The sequence below is a fragment of the Asparagus officinalis genome, chromosome 7 (genome assembly GCF_001876935.1).
Source record: "Asparagus officinalis chromosome 7, Aspof.V1, whole genome shotgun sequence".
Lineage (NCBI taxonomy): Eukaryota > Viridiplantae > Streptophyta > Magnoliopsida > Asparagales > Asparagaceae > Asparagus > Asparagus officinalis.
Genome location: NC_033800.1, coordinates 83,878,385 through 83,900,639, shown reverse-complemented (window position 1 = coordinate 83,900,639; position 22,255 = coordinate 83,878,385). Strand labels below are relative to the sequence as shown.

General features: G+C 35.9%; 3 protein-coding genes across 3 annotated transcripts; 1 reads left to right on the top strand and 2 right to left on the bottom strand.

Moving 5' to 3' along the window:
• Positions 1,407 to 13,924, top strand: LOC109848462 (UTP--glucose-1-phosphate uridylyltransferase). The gene is made up of 21 exons (XM_020417966.1): positions 1,407 to 1,587; positions 1,676 to 1,723; positions 1,818 to 1,909; positions 2,008 to 2,098; positions 8,568 to 8,628; positions 8,743 to 8,820; positions 8,899 to 8,949; positions 9,082 to 9,155; positions 10,160 to 10,232; positions 10,355 to 10,412; positions 10,554 to 10,600; positions 10,679 to 10,744; positions 11,830 to 11,862; positions 11,949 to 12,001; positions 12,079 to 12,154; positions 12,255 to 12,311; positions 12,408 to 12,491; positions 12,570 to 12,668; positions 12,742 to 12,846; positions 13,547 to 13,618; positions 13,711 to 13,924. The coding sequence occupies exons 1-21, from the start codon at positions 1,511 to 1,513 to the stop codon at positions 13,735 to 13,737; spliced, it is 1,422 nt and encodes a 473-aa protein (XP_020273555.1). The 5' UTR covers positions 1,407 to 1,510; the 3' UTR covers positions 13,738 to 13,924.
• On the bottom strand, positions 14,091 to 15,620 carry LOC109847453. The gene is made up of 2 exons (XM_020416682.1): positions 15,459 to 15,620; positions 14,091 to 14,763 (listed from the first exon to the last, which is right to left on the bottom strand). Exons 1-2 carry the CDS (start codon positions 15,618 to 15,620, stop codon positions 14,215 to 14,217), a joined length of 711 nt encoding a protein of 236 aa, XP_020272271.1. The 3' UTR covers positions 14,091 to 14,214.
• LOC109847452 (translocase of chloroplast 34-like) lies at positions 16,662 to 22,254 on the bottom strand (the record flags this gene model as incomplete). Its single annotated transcript, XM_020416681.1, has 7 exons — positions 16,662 to 17,044; positions 17,135 to 17,296; positions 17,397 to 17,465; positions 19,689 to 19,953; positions 20,559 to 20,683; positions 22,001 to 22,108; positions 22,210 to 22,254. Coding segments are annotated over 7 exons (885 nt in total), but the record flags the coding sequence as incomplete, so codon positions are not given.

Sequence of the window (22,255 nt, the reverse complement as noted above, 5' to 3'; positions counted from 1 at the left end):
TTCCTATCCCATGCGTGTAATTATCTGGATCCTACACAAGCCTAAGGAGAAAACTAGCGGATTCTTTCCTCAAGAGTCCTAGTTCCTCATATAATTTTTTAGACACAGTCATCATCATCCGCATTAACCATTCAGGTTCTATTATCCGAATCTTGTCATGTAAGACTACACTCTCTTCATTTTCTTATTAACAATTGGGTGCTACAATAATTTTTTGTTTACCACGTGAATAGTATTATAAGTTATATATTATACTATTTTTTATTCTAAAGTTTAATTTCTCTTAAATTATATTTTTGGAAAACACTTGAGTACTTGATCATCGCTCCCACCTCTAATATCTAGGGAAAGCCATATATTCAAAGACCTTAAACTAGGGCCTTGGGCTTTTTGAGCTGTGGTCTTTGGCCCAGGCATATATGCATCACACACAAATCCACAGGAATCATATCATCCTCAGCTGCATACCCACAACTCCGTTTCCTAATTGGTCCGACCTTTTTCCTCTGCCACGTTTCTCGCCCTCCAACTTTGCGTTACAGCGGCGCCACTTTTGCCTTGATTCTTGTTCATAATATCCCGTTCGAACATTCCGTTTTCTCTAACGGAATCCGTTACTCTCCGTCTTCTAGAATCTACCACAAGAATAGGGCAAATTTCACAAACGCCCAATAGCTTGAGGAATTATGAGATGCCAACCAGAACTTTGTAAATTGCATGCGGATTTAAAGACTGAAAATTTTTGAAGGCTTTAGAACTTGTTTGTCCTTTATTAAACTATTAGTTTTATCTCTTATTATTTCTTGAATTATTTCCAGTCCCTCCTTGTTTCCTGAACTATTAAATTTGTTCTCTTTTACCTTCTAAACTAATATTTGTCTCACCTAGCCCTCTAAACTATAACATTTAGTTACTAGTTACCGCTTCCTGTTTATTACATTGTGGGTGTTTTAAACGAGTTAACAAGAGAAAAGAGATAGTTCAAGAGGTAAGATGTGACTCAAATAGTTCTAGAAGGCAAGTAGACAATAAATTTATAGTTTAGAGGACACGTGTAGACTAAAAATAGTTTGGAACGTAAAAAGAAACAAAACTAGTAGTTTAGTCAGGATAAGTAGGAATCGAATCCAATTTATAAATTATCATTAATGAACTTAAATGAGAGACGAGAAAACGCACAAAGTTTGTAGGGAATGGTTTTTCATGTTTTACTGAAAAAGGAAATGAAAATTGGTTTTTTGATTTGTTATTTTGTCCTCATGTCATTAGCGATGAGAAGATTTTGTGTAATTTTAAGTTTAGAGGAATTTTCCATGACTTGCTAAAGTGTAAGGGGTTTTCGTGAAATTTACCCACAAAAAGACGTTTCTATTTCCAGCGCGCTCTGCGTCCTCTTCCTTATAATCCCCTTTCTCTCGCTCCAACCCTCTTGTCTCTCTCTCTCTCACTCTCTCTCCTCAACTCTCTCTCTCTCTCGATCTCTCGAAACTGAGCGCGAACATCTCAATCAATGGCGACCGCCGTGGCGACTGAGACCGATAAGATCGCCAATCTCCGAGCCGCCGTCGCCGGACTCGATCAGATCAGGTAGCTTCTCACTTCTAGATTTCGTCGTCTGAGCTCAGAGGTCTGAGATCAGATCTGAGTTATTGATTAGATTATACTCTTTTTGCAGTGAGAACGAGAAATCTGGATTCATCAGCCTCGTATCGCGCTACTTGAGGTAGATCGAGCATCTTTTTTACACCGATTCTACTGGATCTGCTTAGGTTTTGGTTCTTTTCGCTGATTTCTGTTGCTTGATCTTGATTTTGAAGTGGAGAAGCTCAGCAGATCGAGTGGAGCAAGATCAAGACTCCAACTGATGAGGTTGTTGTTCCTTATGAAACCCTTGCTCCGCCCCCTGAAGGTATGTGATCTTTGATCTGAGTTTTTGAGATCGATCGAGTGTTTGATCTTGTTTTTTTTGTGAGTGAGTTTGGATTCTGACTGTTTGGAGAACTGCAGATGTTGAAGCTACAAAGAAGCTTCTGAACAAGCTTGCTGTGCTGAAGCTCAATGGAGGGTTGGGGACGACGATGGGATGCACTGGTCCTAAGTAAGATTTTTAGCTAGATCCGATTATAGATTTTTGAACTTTTCATGTTTATAATTTTTGTAGTAATTTAGTGCAGTATTAGATCTATGGCCTCGTTTTTTTTTTCTTTTTTTGATTTCTTTTTTTCTTATGCTAAATTATTAGTCTCTTTTAGCTAGTTTTTGTTCTAAGTAGGTTAGATACATGTGATAGTGGACTTGGTTATTCTGATAAAAGGACCTCTTGGAAAATCTATTTCACTGTTGATTGTGTATAGTAAGACAATTACTATTCTGTTTTAGTCAAGTAGAAAATAGTGTCTGTTTGCTCTGGTACTTCACCTAGTGAGAACTAGTGAAAATTTCCATATTCAAATCAAAGTACCTCTTATGCTGTAAGTATTATATCACCCATGGCATACTCTGTTATTATAAAATTCATCTGTATGACTGAAATGAAATGACCAAAATGATTTGGTGCATGTACATTATCACTTGTATCATAAAGTTGTTTCTGTGGTCAAGGGCGGTGGTACATTCAAATGGAAGGTGTCAAGTCACACCACCCTATTTGATAAAATTGCAAAAGATAGATTAAATTCATGGCAATTATTATATGATAAAATTGTAAAACATGGGTCAATCTATCACTATTCAAAGTGACACCATTAAAATATGAGTGGCCCGCATATCGGGGTCAATTGTAATTGTATTAGTTAAATTGAAAAGAATGTTTTTAGCGATAATTCAAATGATGCTATTGTGGGACAATTTCAAAACATGAAGATACATAGACGTAAGGGTCAATCATAACTTGATTTAGTTAAATATATTTTTGTACCTCATTAAAGTTCTGATTATATTGAATGTTAAAAAATATATGTCAACTTAAGTGGACGTCCACTAAGTTTCTTAGTCATTGATGATCACTTGATTGAGCTACATTATAGATGATCCGTTCCGTTGAACTTGATCTACATATTCTAAAATCTCAACACACCAAATTTGGGGTGAACCCGTCGTGGTTTGACCCTTCATCCACTCGTATCAATTTTAACGGTTTCGAATGAATAGAACTTTTTACATGGCTCGACGGATGGTCAAATCACGACGGGTTCACCCCAAATTTGGTGTGTTGGGGTTTTAGAATATGTAGATCAAGTTTCACGGAGCGGATCATCCATAATGTAGCTCAATCAAGTGATCATCAATGACTAAGAAACTTAGTGAACGTTCACTTAAGTTGACATAAGTTTTTTTTTTCTCTCTCTCTCTCTATATATATATATATATTATATATATATATATATGAGAAAAATGGGTATGCTTGGTACCAAGCACAAATTGGTAGTGAGGTGTCTTATTTCATCCACTCATTCCAATTCTCAACCACTCCCCAACTCATGTGATTATGGGATCCGATTTCAATGAGTGGAGGAGAATATGTCACCTCACTACTAAGCACAAAAACTTGTGCTTGGTACCAAGCATACCCATTTCTCTCTCTTTCTCTCTATATATATATTATTGATGCCCGTGGTTAAATCTGGAATAATACAGATATAAAAATAGAGAAAATTAAAAGAAAACTGAAGTGCTGTAATTTAAAATTTTTTAACTTAGCTGTTGTGCGTTTGTAAAACGCTGTGTTTAAAGCAATATTTGGCCTACTCCGGTGTTAGGATCTCAAGGCCAAATTGCTTTTAGGAACATCAATACAGTACTGTGGTCTGCACCGATCCAGTACTGTCAAAATCTCCTCAATCTATAGGACCTTTCGGTCAAGGTAACGATCTCCTCGATCTGTAAGACCTTAGTTAAGGCAACGATCTCCTCGATCTATAAGACCTTCTCGGTCCATGCAATATTCCTACGAGCACCGGCTATTTTAAACATATATATCTGTATAAATTGGTCGTTTTTTGAATGAATTTTTTTAAGAGTTTGGGGTCTATTTATAGCGTTTGGGAAAATACTATGCATTAATAAAATAATATTATTTTACTATGCATGTGAGGGCCAAGTCCTAATTTTCTTATGGTGGGGCCCACCATTTTTTTCTTTTTCAACAAAAATTTGGCACCATCCAAGAAATTAATCACTTTTACTTTTGACAAATGAGATTTGTGGGACCCACACTTTATATTTGGTCAAATTTTTTGGCTACACATGTTAAATTAAAAAAAACTATCTAACAATCTCCCATAAGTTTTTTAAAACTAGTGTCGTGCAACGGTGTCGTTGGAAGGACTTGATGTTCCAACTGATAAAGTTTGTAAGCTTTTTAAGTCTCTATATGGACTTAAGCAGGCACCAAAACTCTGGCATGAAAAGTTCAATAGGGTTGTTCGCAATATTAGGTATCAAGTCAGTGAATCTGACAAGTGCCTATACATTAAGGTCGCTGAAGGAAAGGTGGTGATCATCTGTCTCTATGTGGATGATATGCTCATCATCGGGAGTGATTTGGAGATAGTAATATCTACCAAAAAATTCTTATCAGCACAGTTCAGCATGAAGGACATTGAAACTGCGGATGTGATTATCGGAATCAAAATCATATAATCTGAAGAAGGTATTGGATTGTCTCAATCCCATTATGTTGAGAACATGCTAAAGAAGTATGGCTACAACAACCTGCTAGAATTGTCAGTGCCATATGATTACAATAAGAAGATTCGACCGAACACTGGAAGACCAATAGAGCAGCTAAGGTACTCAAAGATCATTGGGAGTCTTATGTACGTAATGAGCTGCACAAGACCAGATATAGCATTCGTTGTAGGAATACTTAGTAGGTTCACAAGTAATCCTAAAAAGCTTCATTGAGATGTTGTCCAGAGATTGATGAGATACTTGAAAGCAACTACATGTCTGGATCTATTCTATATTGGATATCTGGCTGTAATTAAAGGCTATTCAGATGCGAGCTGGTGCTCAAAACCAGATGAGTGCAGGTCTACTGGAGGTTTTGTCTTCACCATGGGTGGAGCTGTCGTCTCGTGAAAGTCCAAGAAGCAGATTATGATTGCACAGTCATCGATGAAATCTGAGTTCTTCACACTCTGTGCTGTAGGAGATGAAGCTGAGTGGCTCAAATGTTTTCTCCGAGATCTTCCATTGACAGAATTACAATGCGCAATTACTATCTATTGTGATAATTAGACGGCGAGTGCTGTGGCAGCAAACTCGATGTTCAATGGAAAGAAGCGGATTATTCGTCTGAAGCATGTCTATTTGAGAGAGCTCATTTGTCAAGGAGTCATCTTTGTGATTGGCGTCCGGTCTTCAGAGAATGTGACTGATCCTTTGACTAATGATCTGAAAAAGGACATAGTCGAAAGGACATAGTCGAAAGGACGTCTGTTAGAATGAGTCTTAAAGTTTTATAAGTCTTACAAATACTAACCATATTTATCAAGTTATTAGTTCAAAGTTTATGCTACTAATGATAAGATAATTAGTTTAAAAATCAAGTAAGATTTGTAAAGTTGGGTGAGTCTTACAAATACTTACAATTTACACCATGCATCTTTTTTATATTCAGTTGGTCTAAAGGGGATTTAAGTCCTTGCAATATCTACCTTATACACAACGATTGAAACGGCGACACCATTACACGATACTAGTTTAAAAAAACTTGTGGGGGATTGTTGGATAGTTTTTTTTAATTTAACATGTGTTGCCAAAAAAATTGATCAAAAATAAAGTGTGGGTCCCACAAATCTCATTTGTCAAAAGTGAATGTGATTAATTTCTTGCACGGTGCCAAATTTTTATTGAAAAAGAAAAAAGTGATGGGCCCCACCACAAGAAAATTAGGATGTGGGCCTCACATACATAGTAAAATAATATTATTTTATTAGTGCATATTATTTTTTCAAACGCTATAAATAGACCCCAAACTCTTAAGAAAAATTCATTCAAAAAACAACCAATATATACAGATATATATGTTGTAAAATAGCCGGTGCTCGTAGGAACATTGCCTGGACCGAGAAGATCTTATAGATCGAGAAGATCGTTGCCTTGACTGAGAAAATCTTACAGATCGAGGAGATCGTTGCCTTGACCGAAAGGTCCTATAGATCAAGGAAATCTTGACAGTACTGGGTCGGTGCACACCAGAATACTGTACTGCTGTTCCTGGAAGCAATTTGACATTGGGATCCTTATACCGGGGTAGGCCAAATATTGCTTTAAGCACGACGTTTTACCAACGCACAACAGCTGAGTTGGAAAATTTTAACTTTCTTTCAGTTTTCTCTGTTTTTATATCTATATTATTTCAGACTTAACCAATGAGTATTGCTTGGTACCAAGCACAAGTTTTTGTGTTTGGTAGTGAGATGACATATTCCCATCCATTCATTGAAATCGGGGCCCACAATCACATGAGTTGGGAAGTGGTTGGGAATATGACACATCACTAACAGGTAGTATTTTCAAAGGCGCTTGCCTCATTGCGCCTCATGCGTCTTATGGTGCGAGGCAGTGACGAAGCGCCTCACATCTGATGTAGCAGCGCCTTTGCGCCTCACGTACATCCTTACTTTGTGTAGGGTACATATAGTACATATCCTCATATAGTTTTATTTGTTAACATTTCAATCGAGTCTTTATACTTGATATTCCATATCCCAAAAAGCAAAATAAATCCATTAGGCCTTTTTAAATAGCCTTCAATTAAGGACAATTACTAATCCTTTGCTTGGATATTAATCTTGATTTAACATTTGATTTAAAAATTTATGAATTTTGCTACTATGTTGGGTGTTAGCATTAGAAATTAAGGCATTATATTGTGATTTTGTAGTAAGATATTATTTATCATGATATTTTTCAAGTAAATTCTAAAAACATGTTTTTTCGCGCTTGATTACATATATTGAAAAATTATGTGTGCGGTGTACACCTCGCATCACTCGGGCGCGCGAATCGCGTTGCGTCTTGCGCATGTGCGCGTAAAGATGCTTTGCGCCCCGCATTGCGCTTCGCGCATTGACAACACTGGTAGATTCTTTCAGAACTTCCCCTATAAGAATGAGGGGATTGTTACCGTAAATAAAATAGTTCAACTTTTCATGCTATAACCCTCTACTAATCCGTGAATGGTATGACCATCTAATTGTATGCTAGTGTTCTGATATAGTCTGTACTCTACATTGTGACACTCCTATCATAAATTTTTGGCTCCGCCACTGTCTGTGGCTGATATGGTGCAGTATGGGCGCTTATGGCACTCTTTCATTTTATGTTGCTAACACATTGAAATTTAGGACCCTTCATCTACTCCTTTCGAATATTTTTCACGGCCCTGAAATAATTGTATCAGGCTAATTGCAAATGGGGTATTGTTGCAATAAGAAATAAAAATTTGCGTGGAATAAGTTTGGGACATGCTTTCATCAAAAGAAGGTATCTTACATGAAGATGAATAATATCAAGAGCCAAACACCAGTGCGTGTATAAAGTTGTGGAAATACAGAACTGTTTATATGTAAATTAATCTTTCTTATTTATAGAATATGAGATGTTGAATTGTTTCCATGCTAGGCTCTGCTTGATTGATTTTGAAGTTAAAAATTGATTGACTTCTACCATTGCCTGGTTGAACGTAAAGTACTGTGGAAATACAGAACTGTTTATATGCAAATTAAGCTTTCTTATTTATAGAATATGAGATGTTGAATTGTTTCCATGCTAGGCTCTGCTTGATTGATTTTGAAGGTAAAAATTGATTGACTTCTACCATTGCCTGGTTGAACGTAAAGTACCTTAGAACCCCAAGACCATTTTTAAAGGAACTACCTACATAAGTAATGTTTTTAATTTAAACATGAATTATAGCATATTGTAAATCTTAGATTCATTTCCTAACAATTATTCAGTTGGGCACTTCTTAACCATAGATATTTGGAAAACTTAACTCTGTGAGAAATATTCCAGTAATCATGCTAGCTTTGAATTCTTAATTTTTACATGTACAAATGGCATTGCTGGTTATACTCAATGCTACCCCACCCTCACCCCTCTGGGCCACCCCCCAAAAAAAACCGACACAAAAAAAAAGAAAAAGAAAAATAATTTCTCATTTGACAACCTCCTAATGTAGCCTACGTCACTCCTAAATATCTATGGCCCTCTCTTTTATTATCACTATTTTGGATCTTTTCTGCTTTAAAATTTACACTTTACAAATATGAGCAACTTGATACACGCTGTGTTTTAAAATTTTTAATGGTGTTATTTGACATTGTCTTTTCTCATCAATCTTTCTATTTATACCACCAACAAGCTTGGTTCCTACCTGCTAACTAACTTTCTATGCTTTTGTGATACTTTTTTCTTTCTTATGGTTGCCATTTGGATTTAACTACCTCATGCAGTGTTGATGAGATAGTTGTTCTTGAATAAATGTGATAACCGCCCAATTTTACACAATTACCTGTCCTAATATAGTATATAATTGTATTGCTGAAATATTTCAGGTCTGTTATTGAAGTTAGAAATGGATTTACATTTCTTGATCTAATTGTCATCCAAATTGAGGTAAATTATATATTTGAATTGTCTTTAGTTTTCTTTAAATACTTTTGTAGGTTATGCTGTTAACATTCCACCTTTAGTTTTTAAAAAAGTTTATGTCCAACATGTTCTGTACAGTCGCTCAACAAAAAATATGGGTGCAGCGTTCCTCTTCTTCTAATGAACTCTTTCAACACTCATGATGATACATTGAAGGTGAGTTTTATATTCCTTATATTTAAGATGATCTTAGTGCTCATAGTGAACTAACCAAATGCAAAATCTGTTGTGAAGATTGTGGAGAAATATTCTAATTCGAGCATCGAAATCCATACCTTTAATCAGGTTGGTGCTTTGTATGTGCAAATTTTCTATCATTAAGTTGTTATTGAGCTATAATATAGTGATCAAATATCATTCTTGGATGTTTTTTCTTTAACATAAAATGGACAACTTAGTCTTTATGTTGGTCTACAGAGCCAATATCCACGTATTGTTGTTGAAGATTTTATGCCTTTGCCATGCAAAGGGAACGCTGGGAAGGATGGCTGGTAAGTTGTCTTCACAATGCTCATCTAATCTTGTAACAATTTTTGCAATTCTTTTCCAACATGTTTTATATATGTAATAAAATTGCATAATGTTATCATTTTATATTCTATTACATAAACCATATTATTATTCATCTTGGTTTTGAAGATCTACAACCTCTGTTTGTTGGAAGGAATCAGTATTGTCAAATGCGTTGTTTGCCTTCTTACTAATGGATCTTGTTCTTTAGCTATTTCTTCCTTTCTCTCATCTTCGTTCCTGTAAATCATCTTTTTATTGTAGACCAATAAGTGGTGGAAATAACGTTGACATTCGTAGTTTTCTGGAGTTCTTAACCCAAGTTGAAAGCCTACCATTACCAAGTTGTTTGTCATGGAAACATAATTTGCAAGATATTAAGCTTGCTAGGTGCTTCATACTACTCTCTTTCTTATCTTGGTTCCTGTAGATCATTTTAGTCAATTCTTTATATTATTTTTTTCCTTCAAATATTTTTTATCTTGGATGTGAAAATAGTTTAATATTAGCTTAAGCTAAATGTCATAGGTATGAGTTATGAAGACCTGTTTTATATAATTAAAATAGAGGTTAACGAAACTGATCATTTGTATAGTATCATGAAAACATTGACCTATTTTATATTAATTAAAATTTAAAATAGAAGTTAACAAAACTGATCATTTGTATAATATCATGAAAATATTGTTCAATATGTACTTATTGGGCATGTAAACTTCATATACAAATTTATATTCCGGTCTACACTGGTTTCTTTGCCAGTACGTTGTTGTGAAAAGAACTCAACAAGATGTACCAGAGATTAGTCATTTATTTTGTATCTACTCAACGCATTTGTCATGCTCATAAATTACCAGGAAGGTGTTTGACAGTCAGGAATAGAAGATAGGGAATTATTTCATTCTATTTGTTTATGCGTTTATTTTTCTTGTTAGCATAGCAGACAGATTTGTTCCATTGACTCAAAATATGTGTAAATATGCAGGTACCCGCCGGGTCACGGTGATGTGTTCCCATCCCTGATGAACAGTGGCAAGCTCGACACATTATTGTCTCAGGTTCGTGTTGGAAGGACACTGTTCTTATATAAAGATTGTGTGATCATTGTTTTAATGCTAATCAGTAAACATCCATAATCTTCCCTTTATTTATTATTCTCACTCTATCTAATTTCTTTCAGGGCAAGGAGTATATCTTTGTTGCAAACTCAGATAACTTGGGCGCTATTGTTGACTTAAGTATCCTAACACATTGTTTCCTAGTTTTATAACTATAATTACACATCTGAAATTTTTTCCCAGATATTTTACATTTTATCTCTTTATTCAATTTATAAGCAACCTGTTGCAAAGATTATTAACCTTGACCCAATATAATAGAAATCCTAAACCATTTGATCAACAACCAGAATGAGTATTGCATGGAGGTACTTTTGTATTATCATTAACTTTGAAAAATATTGAAGGAATGACAAGACCATAACGAAATTGTTTATTATGTCCAGGTGACTCCGAAAACTCTGGCTGATGTGAAAGGTGGTACCCTGATCTCATATGAAGGAAGGGTTCAGGTGGGTTTCTGTAAACTAATTATTTAGTTGTCTCCATCATTCAAATTATCCTGTCAAGGGTTCATGAGAAATTTGCTTCGTATCGCAGTTTTATTTAAATTATCATAGCTATGTTATTTATTTACAGACTTGCTTTTATGTACTTAAATTTTATGTTATCTTTGCTGGTCCATGCTAAGGTGTAAGAATCAACCGGTTTTCTATGCTTCTTGACTTCATATTATCATAAATACTACAAAGTGTATTATATTATTACCCCAGGAGAGTGGTGCAATCAATTGTGGTGCTGGGGTAGGAAAGAGTAGTTAAAATCTCATCCTAGTATATTCAAAATGCTATATGTATGAATTATGTATGTATGCACATCTTACAGAGCTTCACTGTGACATAAGTACATCAACTTTATGTCGAAAGGTTATTGTGATAACCAAGTTTTTATATTATCATGTTAAAAGATTAGCAAAAAGAAGCTTTGAAGAGGTGGAATAGCAGGAATACTTTTGAAGTGGTGGAATGGCAGGAATACCAGAACATTGACCTCTAATAGCTAGAAGCAGAAGCCTTCAACCTTTTATCACTAGGCTAGGAAGAGAAAAATTACGCTTAGTATGAGCACGCACGCTCGAGAGGAGGAAACTCTACACCCACAGCTTGCATTTGTTTTTTTTTTTTTTTTACTTGAGAAAGACTAGAAGCTTTCGATAACAGTCTGGAGCTAATTTGTCTCTCGGCTTCCCTTTGATGAAGAAAAAGAACAGTTTTGAGTAATTAGCTAATATGCTGAAAAGACGGTGCATTTCTGTTCTCTGACACAATCTCAACCTCAAGGTAAGTTATGACATTGCTAAGAAGATGACAAGCTAACAGCTTTAAAAAAATATTAGCCGAAAAGAAATGTTACGGTTAGGTGGCATTGCAACTAGAAAAAATATATTTATGCATATGGTTGACACTAAATGGCTCTTATGCATCTTATTGTTTATTTCTTCTTATATGAGTCATGCATTTGTAAGTTTAAATACTTTCTTTATGGATCCGAACTAGTCCAATCAGATCTAACTAACATCTTTTTGGTTATTGGATAGCTCTTGGAAATCGCACAAGTTCCTGATGAACATGTAAGTTTAGAGATTGCATCTCCTTGAATTTCAAATATATTTAGATCTTATTTGGGATGACTGATATATTCCTCTGAATTATCCAGGTGAATGAATTTAAATCGATCGAAAAGTTCAAGATTTTCAACACCAATAACCTGTATGTAAATTCACAATTTCTGCCTTTGATATTAACATGTGCATCTTTTTATATTCTTAGTAAATTGCTATATACAGATGGGTGAACTTGAAGGCTATTAAGAGGCTTGTGGAGGCTGATGCACTCAAAATGGAGATTATTCCAAACCCAAAGGTAGTTCTGTTCTTTATCACAAGCATAAACTTTTAAACTTCCTTTTTCATTCGTTAATACCTGTTAAGTATATTACTGAAAAAAAAATTGTTACTTCCAGGAAGTTGATGGTGTGAAAGTCCTCCAACTGGAAACGGCAGCTGGAGCAGCTATTCGGGTAATGATCAAATTGCACTCTCAATGTTTAAGTATTTTCGCTGCTGTTGTACAGTATGTTCTTTTTAATTTTTTTAACTTTTTTTTTTGTTTCTAGTTCTTCGATAATGCCATTGGAGTAAATGTTCCTCGATCTCGGTTCCTCCCAGTGAAGGCGACATCTGACTTGCTGCTGGTCCAGGTTAAACCTAAATCCCTCTCATGATTAGATGCAAAGGGATTTTGTATTGTTATTGTCTAATGTACGGTCATTTTGCAGTCTGATCTGTACACCTTGGTGGATGGCTTCGTAGTCCGTAACAAAGCTAGAGCAAACCCAGCAAATCCCTCGATTGAACTGGGTCCTGAATTTAAAAAGGTATGCATAGCTGTGAGAACTAGATTTAGTCTAATGTATATGAATATTCATACCGATGTTCCTTTTTTATTAGGTTGGCAACTTCCTTAACCGCTTCAAGTCCATTCCTAGCATTGTTGATCTCGATAGCTTAAAGGTTTCTGGTGATGTATGGTTTGGAGCAGGCATAGTTCTCAAGGTATCAGCTTAAATTGTCAGTGCAGTATATAATTTGAGAAATATCCATGCCTTTAAGAACTACCATAGCCTAGGCTTAGTGAAACTTTTCAGTTTTTCTTACTATATTATTCTTCTTTCTCCAGTGCTCTATTCTTGGTTACAGTTTGGCTCGCATCATATCGATAGGAATAAAATTCCTTTCCCCCCCGTTTAGGTTAAATTTCATAAAACTAGCGAGAACTTCGAAGTGGTTGCACAAGGCTAACATGAACTTTTTTTATTGAAAGGAAGGAAAAAAAAAGCGCGAGTTTTTTTCGCTATATTAGCATGCCTAACGATCCGTTTTGATAAGTTGTCATGTGCTCGCAGTACATGATTTTAGACACTAGTGTACTTGTATCTCTTCTACGTCACCCTTAAGGAACTTGTGTGTACAAGTAAAGTAGTTTACACCTTTTATCCAAAATGTTAACATCGTTATCCTGCAGTTTTAAAACTCCACGATTGTTTCTCTAATTAAAAAAAAAGTTTATGTTAATTCCGTGCAAAACCCTCATCATGGGTGTTTTATGTAATTTACCCTTCACTTTACATATGTAGTCCAGGTTTTGACTATTTTTCCAACATTTTGGTTTCGACCTTGTTGTGTTTCGTATCTAGTCTCAAAGAAATCATTTTCCCGTGAGACTGATTGCGTTGTGTTTGTGTACTGTGAAAAGGGCAATGTGACCGTCACAGCCGGTCCAGGGGAGAAGCTCGAAATCCCTGACGGTGCAGTGCTTGAGAACAAGGTAACGACACTTGCAGCACTCGTCAATTACTTCTCCCTATCCCATTGTTCATAGTTCTTACTAATGTTTTTGACTCTGCCTGTTTCTTTCAGACAATCAAGAGTTCTGCAGACATCTGAGTTTCTTCTTCTTTGCTGTGTTTTTGTCTAAATATGGTGTCTAAGAGATCGCGTGGCACTTCCCTCTGGTGACCCAGAGTGGCTTTTATATTGATAAATCTTATAATGCGTAACAATGTGAATTTTGAACACATTTTGCCGAGGTTTAAACAAATAATATGGATATGTTGTTGTTATCGTTGTTAAATGCCTACAACTGGGTATAGCCAACATGCTCCAAATTTTATTCCCTGCCTGTTATTACCCATTTTGGTTCAAGAACGTTCCGTGCATACATACGCTTGATAACTTCATCAGACTACAACAATCTGCGAAAAGTTTCTTCGAACAAACATTAAAAAAAGGAAAGGTGATAATAAAATAAAATAAAATAAAATAAAATAACCAAGTGGCTAATGACTAAAAAAACATCTGACATTTGTTCTCACTACTCGGTACTCTCTCTCTAGCACACACCATCGCGGACATCCTAATCATCTAACTTGGCATTTGACTCGAACTCAAGGCACGTTCCCCTCTCCCATCTCCTACAAACTCATCAGCCTCCTCAGCAGCCACCATCCCATGAAACATGACGTCCAACAACCTCAACATACAAACAAGCCCGACGCAGCACAGAAACATAGGGACGGCGCCAAAAATCCACAGAAACAACGGAAACGAGAAATAAAAAGCCCTCAACCCGACGGACCAAAAATAGCTCGCCCGGTTGACTACGTCGGCCACGTACTCCGGCGTCAGAAGCGGGGACCTCCTCGCGTTGATTAAAATGCTCGCGTGGTTGTAGAACCTCACGGATTGGATGTTCATCAGGAACGCGACGAGGAAGCACGAGAGTATGAGGAACGATTTTAGCGAGAAGTGCTTTTGGTTGACGACGAGGGTTAGCGACGACGACGGAGAAGATTGGGTCATTAGCATTCCCACCAACGAGCAGAGCGTGATGGCGGTCGACGCCAGGAGGGTTGAGGACATGATGTTGTTCCGGAGCGTTTGAACTGCTAGTATGCCGTTTTTAGAAGGATCCTGAGGAACAAATGGATATTTTGGCAGCGTAATATATAGGATTTTATTCACAAAGTATAAAAGAGTAGACGATTTAAAACGTAGAAGATGCGAAGCAAAATTCCTAGTGTTAATTTTTTTTATTTATTTAAAAATATTGATTTTATAAAAAGTTTATTTTCCTCTTTGCTCTTTGTAAAGAAGAGAAAAGGTATGAATGACCTTAACACTTAATTCAGCTAGGCAATTAAAAGAAGTTCTCTTTAAGCAAGATTTTAACGCTCTCTAACAACAACAACAACAACAACAACAACAACAACTTGAAAATTCTTTTTAAAGTAAAGAAATTTTGGTTTTTCTTTGGTGCGCTAGGGAGGCTGGTTTCCTTTTGTTGTTATTCTACATTAATTATCAAAATGGGTAAGGTATAAAGATCATGCTCATGCATTGTTTAATAGTATCAAATCAAAGCAAATCTTATAGATATACATCTAGTGTTGAAAAGGGCATTATGCTTCTTTTAAGTTACGACTCTCTATATATTCATCGTGATTTACACGTCTTTCTGAATGAACATTTAATTTGTTGAAAGTTTAAAAGAGAGGAGAATCGAATCATTATTAACACTAGCTACAAAATCAAAACTTAAATGTCCAAATAGATAAATATGCATTGAAGTATACTGAGATGAGATAGATATATGAATGTTAAAATACCTCCATCATTGTGTGAACCCATGCTCTTCTGTTGATGGAGTTGATGCCAATCACAGTTTTGGTTGGATGCCTCATCACCATGTAAAGCAGCCATACATGGTAAGCCACCATCAAACCTAACCCTAGTGGAACCAGTACATAATCCAATATACTCATCCCCATTTACTTCTTCTTTTTTTTTATAGTTTTTTTTTTAAACCATCTTTTTTGTATGATGAAGAGATTTTAGAGACTGTTGAGATTCTATTAGATTTTACTGTTCCTTTTCTGGGCCGAAGATCTAGACTTGGTCAGAGGCAAATTTCGAGCCTACTCCACTTATAAGTCCCTTCAGTCTTGCACTAAACATACAATTTCAATAATTTATTGTTTTCAGGGTTAATAAAATGAGATCTGTGTATCACACAAGTGGACTCGGAATAGATCCGATGATACCCATTTGACGATATTCATTTAGGGTCTATCTTTTGCACGGAAGTAGAAATAAAGTAGCAGAACTAATGGAAATAAAAGCTATTTCTGTTACTCCAAACGAAAAAGTATGTTTCTCTACAAAAAAAAAAGTTACTTCCCTTACTTCCTAAAATGTTAATGTGTCGCTTTTTAATATTACGTGAGTATTCTTCACTCTGAATAAAATCGTAAGAGATCCTCCATCTCTCTTCTTAATGATACTTCCAATTGTTATCCAAATAAAAAAATAAAGATGATGAAGTATCATTTCCACCAACAACTCCAAAAATATGAAAACAATGGTACTATTTTCTCGGCTTTCTACTTCGATCCACCTCCTACTTCTTATAATTCCATCATCCAACCTCGATAATTTGTTGGATTTGATTCATATTTTGAATGGTTAAATGTTCTGCATTTCATTTCAAATATGATTATTCTATAAGATCCAAAATAGAGATTCACAAGTATTTGTTGATTTTGTTTTTCTTTTTTGCTACTCATAATGTCATCTACGCGATCAATAAACTTCTGCTTCCCATTAGTTCTCAAGATGATCTGGTGACACGGCCCTGCCGGGGGTTCTTTACCAAATCCTGAACAAACGCAACAATTTGAATATCGCACCAAAAGGTCATATGATACTTTTCATTCACATCAATAACACTTTCCACAAGCACATTAGCAAATAATTACTGCACAGAGTTAAAAAAATAATTAAAAAAACAAAAGAGGACAATAAAACACAAATAAAGTCGGAGAACACTCTTCCAGGAATATAAAATTGAAAACATCTTGATTCCATCATCAAAGTATCTAAGTTCCTTAGAGCAGCAAGAGATATCTGCACTCTTAGAACATACAAATATATATAATACTGCATCCTCAACAATATTGTCTGCCGCGGGACTTGTTGGTCCTCCATTTCCGAAAAGATAAAAACAGGGAGAATGTCTGAAAAATGATGAGAAAACACAAGAATATAAATAAGGAAAAAATTGGAATTACTGAGATCCCACATATTAGAATTTGCGGTTAGCCAACCCCATGTCCCTCAGCTCCCAAAGTGGCTTGCTTTCACTTTCGATATCATTCTTTATCGCTCTCTGTATCCTCTTGATTACAAAAAAGTACTGAAACAAGCGCAAAGAGCAAACAGCCATCTTTCAATATAATTTGCAAGCATCATATATATAGGTAGAGATAAAGGTAAGATAATACACCTGAAACGCGAGGATCAGAGGTATGAGGAGCTTCCCCCTATTATTAGGGTTAGGACCGTCGATCAACTTCTGATCAACTGTGATGGATTTTCCACCGCTTGTGATAACATCTGTAATTGTTTGCACCAAGTTTGGGATCCATGCAGTACCATTGGGAAGGATCTGTGTCTCAAACAGCCCATACTCATGAATAACTCAAAACAGGTTATTAGCACATACGAAAAACAATGAGATAGTAGGATTGATGTTAGAGTAGAATTACCTTTTCCCCCTCATCATTGGTCTTGCATCTTCCACTGTTCTCCACTAAAGCAACTGGAATGGCTTTGTCCTAAGACAAGCAACAGGGCTTGGCACCTTAGTACATGGATTCAAGATATTATGCAGTTTGTAGACCAAAAAATTGCATAACTCAGTGGTCAACACTTCAGAGATTCATATTCTATAGTCGGTTTTTTGGGTGTCCCTAATAGAAGGCTTCACTAAATCTTAGAAGTTGTACATAAATCTTGCCAATGTCGGACCAGCTGTCACAAGTTATCTTTGTCTTTCAAAAACAAATTGATAGACGCAGGTAAAGGCTAACTACTTCTCTTATAGAATGACAATTTATCCAAGCATAATTTTCCCCTATAACCCAAATCCCCCTACTCTCCTAACTGCCCTCTTAAATGAACTTCCAAAGGTAAATTTGACGAGGGGCTGTTTGGTTCATTGATTGCATCTTGATGTATGTAATGGATTTTAAAAAACCCACTTTTCAAAAATCTTAGTTTGTTTATGGCGGATATTAAAGGAGAATTTATATGAGGGGTAATATACAACTAAATTTTGTTTGGTTGCATATGAACTTTGCTGAGATGTGACTAAAGTCACAAATCCGACCGAAATCAGCATAATTTTAGGGAATCACATTCGATGCAACTATCTTACGTGGCAACCCCAAATTCATGAAATCAAGAATGCCAAACAAATATTGTATTTGATAAAAATCTAGAATTTTTAAACTTGTGGGTTCCATTTTTCAATGCGAAACCCACCAAATGCGTGGAAACAAACGACCCCTAAGAGAAACAAAATACAAACAGATAAAACTTGATATGATCCTACACAGAATACAAAATATATAACTGTTACTGCTTCGGCTGCAGTTGTTCCTATGATTACACCAAAAAAGAAGGCAATCCTACCAAGGTTGATACTTATTAGTTATTAATAATGAAAGATATGAATAATTGTATGATCAGCTGAAATAGCATCTAGCTAAGTGACTTCAGATTATAGATGTACTAAAACCAGGTTAAAGGTAACATGCGAAATTTGATGAGGGGCTGTTTGGTTCATTGATTGCATCTTGATGCATGTAATGGATTTTGAAAAACCCACACTTAAAAAATCTTAGTTTGCTTACGGCGGATAATAAAGGAGAATTTATATGAGGGATAATATGCAACTAAATTTTGTTTGGTTGCATATGAATTTTGCTGAGGGTATGTGACTAAAGTCACAAATCTGACCGAAATCAGCTAAGTGACTTCAGATTATAGATGTACTAAAACCTGGTTGAAGAATGGTGTACAACTATATGGAATTCAGCACACAAACACAACATATGAGGCCTTTAATCATTAGCCCATAGAAGGTAAGTCAAATATAGGTGGAAATTGCCAAAACAAAGTCAAGAAGTCATGCTTCGTTTGGTACACGGAAATGAATGAGAATGGAATGCTCATTCCCACTTCTCATTCAGCTTACCAAACACATCATCATTATTGGAAGCTACAATGCTCATTCCAACTACCCATTCATTTCCTTTATGGGAATGGACATTCCCATTGAGTTAGTAGGAAATGAGCATTATCATTAAGTGGAAATGAAAAAACTAAAAAACATACCAAATTTACCTTGGTTGATTCTTAACTAACCATGCTAAAAATAAGAATGTTGGCATTCCCACTTCATTCTCTAACCACACCCAAACGTGACAATGGAAATGAGCATTCCATTCCCACACTAGTTCCATTCCATTCATTACTTCATTCCAAACTCACATGATCTAATTCCCCCGTACTAAACGAGGCGTCAAGATAAAAGGAAGGTATCTAAATGATTGATCATGTCAGTAGATATGGTTTTTCTATAAAAAAATGGCAAAGGTAAAGAAGGAATGGCTTCTAGTGCAAAGGTTTGAAGTAATAAATTACAGGCTAAACATTCTTCGAAGGAAGGGATATGAAAAAGAGGATAATACAAAAAAAATTGGTTAGAAATATTAGTGTCAATTTTTTTGTGTTTTTTTTCTTTCTTTTATTCAGATTGTCAGTCTCTTAGTCGAGCTGGTTGTTTACATTTACTGTTTGCACCAGTAGTCACATCAGCTTTTGATGGAAAATACCTTTATATGCTCTTTAAAAATAACTTATCCAGTGCTACTAAAAAATAAGTAAAATTGAGCATTTTGTAACAATGTGTGGAAGCGAGGAATACTAACATTCAAGGAGATATCTAGGTTAAATGGAATAACCTGGAAATTTTTGAAAGATCAAATACACACCTGAAACTCTTTTTTCTTAATCTTTGCACCCAAACGTATATATTTTAGAAGAGCTTCAGATCGCTTGGCCAAAAAATCATCATAATTCAAGCCATCCGGAGGGGATAGTTGAGCATGAGTTAAAACAACCACAGCCCTCTCCCATATTCCTCTACCAAGAAAGTCAGTGATGGCTTTGACAACCTGTCGATCCAAGTTATCTACTCGATATGCATCAAGTCGATCAACATACAAAAGCACATCAATGGTCTTGTCCAAAAGAAACCTGAAATACCATTAAAATGCTATTACTCTATATCAATATATGCGTCTTCATACCTTAAGCTAAACAACAACAACAAAAGGACATACAAAAAGTGATAACAATAAAGGTTTTTGAGTATGTCTCTACTTCATACTCTGGCTTTATCTGCAATTTGAAGTTGAATGTGACTCTAAATGTGTGAGTGTGTGTGTGTGAGAGAGAGAGAGAGAGAGGGAGAGAGTGTTCTTTTCACCTGATTTTGAACTTAGCTTAATAAATCTCAGGAGATTTTTCCTTTGTTATGTGAGCTGAACTACATGACCAAACGTACCGCTCCTTTCTCTTGTTTTTATCTGGCTATGATTAACACCATTTTAGAGAATTAATGGTCCAGAGGAGAGTTTATTTTAAAAATCTTTCATGGACCCTTTGCTTCACAATTGGGCCCAATTAGACGGGAAAGAATCTTAGACAACGGAAAGCAATGACAACAAATGTGACTATAATGTAAAATCAGAAAGTGTGCAATGTATCATTCAAAGTTTCAGCTACCAGAATTTTCAATTAATTTCAGCCGGCTACCACAGAAACTACTTCATTGTCAACTAACCAAACATTATACCAACCTTTTTATGATCTCAAGAGCTTGCTCATTGACATATCCACCTTCAACAATCCCGGGAGTGTCGATTACATTCAAAGTAAATCCTGCCCGTGTCCTTGAACACATTATGGGTCTCAATGCTTCCGACTACAATCACAAAAACACCAACAACCAAACAATGAATAATAAACCAAGCAAATAAATGCATAAATAAAGGGTTAATTGCACCCCTAAAGTTTTCATCGAATTTAACTTTGGTGGTCTGAAGTTTACATTTGCCCAAATAATACCCAAAAATTTTACCATTTTTAACTTTAACACCTTCCCTTACATCACCCATTAAATTTGCCAAAAATTTCATTTCTTGTTAATTCTTCCTTTCCATTTTGGTTTGGTAGGAGGTACAAGGAGAGAGGGTAAGGTGAGATAAGGTTCAATGAGGTGCAAGGAAGGATATGCATGTTGTGGTTCTTGTTTGGTTGGAGGGGAAGTGAGCAACGAAGGATATGCAATGAGGGCATTAGGGGCATGTGCCCCCACCTGTGATACAAAATTTTTAAGAAATTTGTTTTAATTACAACTCATGCCCCATAGAATTTGAACTGGTGCCCCAAGGCCCCAATGCCAAACCAACTCAAACTGAAACTATCAAGACCCAGCCCACCTACTACACTCAAATTCAAACTACCCAAGCCCGAGCCCACCTATTAAAATCCTTCAATTCTTTTCTTTCTCATGGTCTTTTCATCTCCCTCCATCTGATCGCAATAACCTAACAATTCAACGAAAGAAAAATCCACCAGCAGATCCTGGACTACGTTCACAAATATTAGATTGTGATGATTATTGTTGGAATCTTGTATTTTGTTCTAGTTTGTGTAACAAAAACCAAAATAATTATGTATCGATATGAAATTGATAATAAAAAGTATTAAATATTAATTTCGTGGTTATCATATTACAAGTTTCTCTATTGGTAGAATTTATGTTAGAGAGGCACTAGGGGCACACCCTCTACCACACCTCCAACCACACCATCTCTCTCGCTACAGTACACCGGGCCCACATGAGATTTTATTAAAATAAAATCTCATATGGGCTTGGTGCACTGTAGTGAGAGAGATGGTGTGGTTGGAGGTGTGGTAGAGGGTGTGCCCCTATCATTTCTATTTATGTTATATCGTTTTTAACTTATATGCATAATTGAATATTAATTTCTTTTCTATCGAGGCGTACAAAATCCAAATATTATCACGTGACAATCATGTGATGCCATTTAGACAAAATTCTGAATTTGGGCGTAACAGAAGTTATAAAAGTTGAAATTTACGAAACTTTGCAGTATTATTCGAGCAATTTAATCTTCAGGGTATCCACATTAAACATCGGCCAAACTCTAGAGTATTAAAGTGCAACTAACCAATCAATAAATTAAGCCCCCAACAAAGAATCCATAGAACAAACCTGGAAGGCACTAACAGTGGCCACTCGCTCCCCGAGGATAGAGTTAACGGTGGAGGACTTACCAACTCCCCCTTTTCCCATCACCAAAATCGTTAGAGTGTTCACATTCTAAATTTTTCCCAAAACAAGAAAACAAAGTCAAAACTTCCAAAGCTTTAGATGATTTAGAAAAAGAGCCCAGAAATGAGTCAAGTCGAGCAGATTCGGACCTCTTGCTTCAATCTACCCATGATCTCGAGCAGTTTGGTCTGAGTG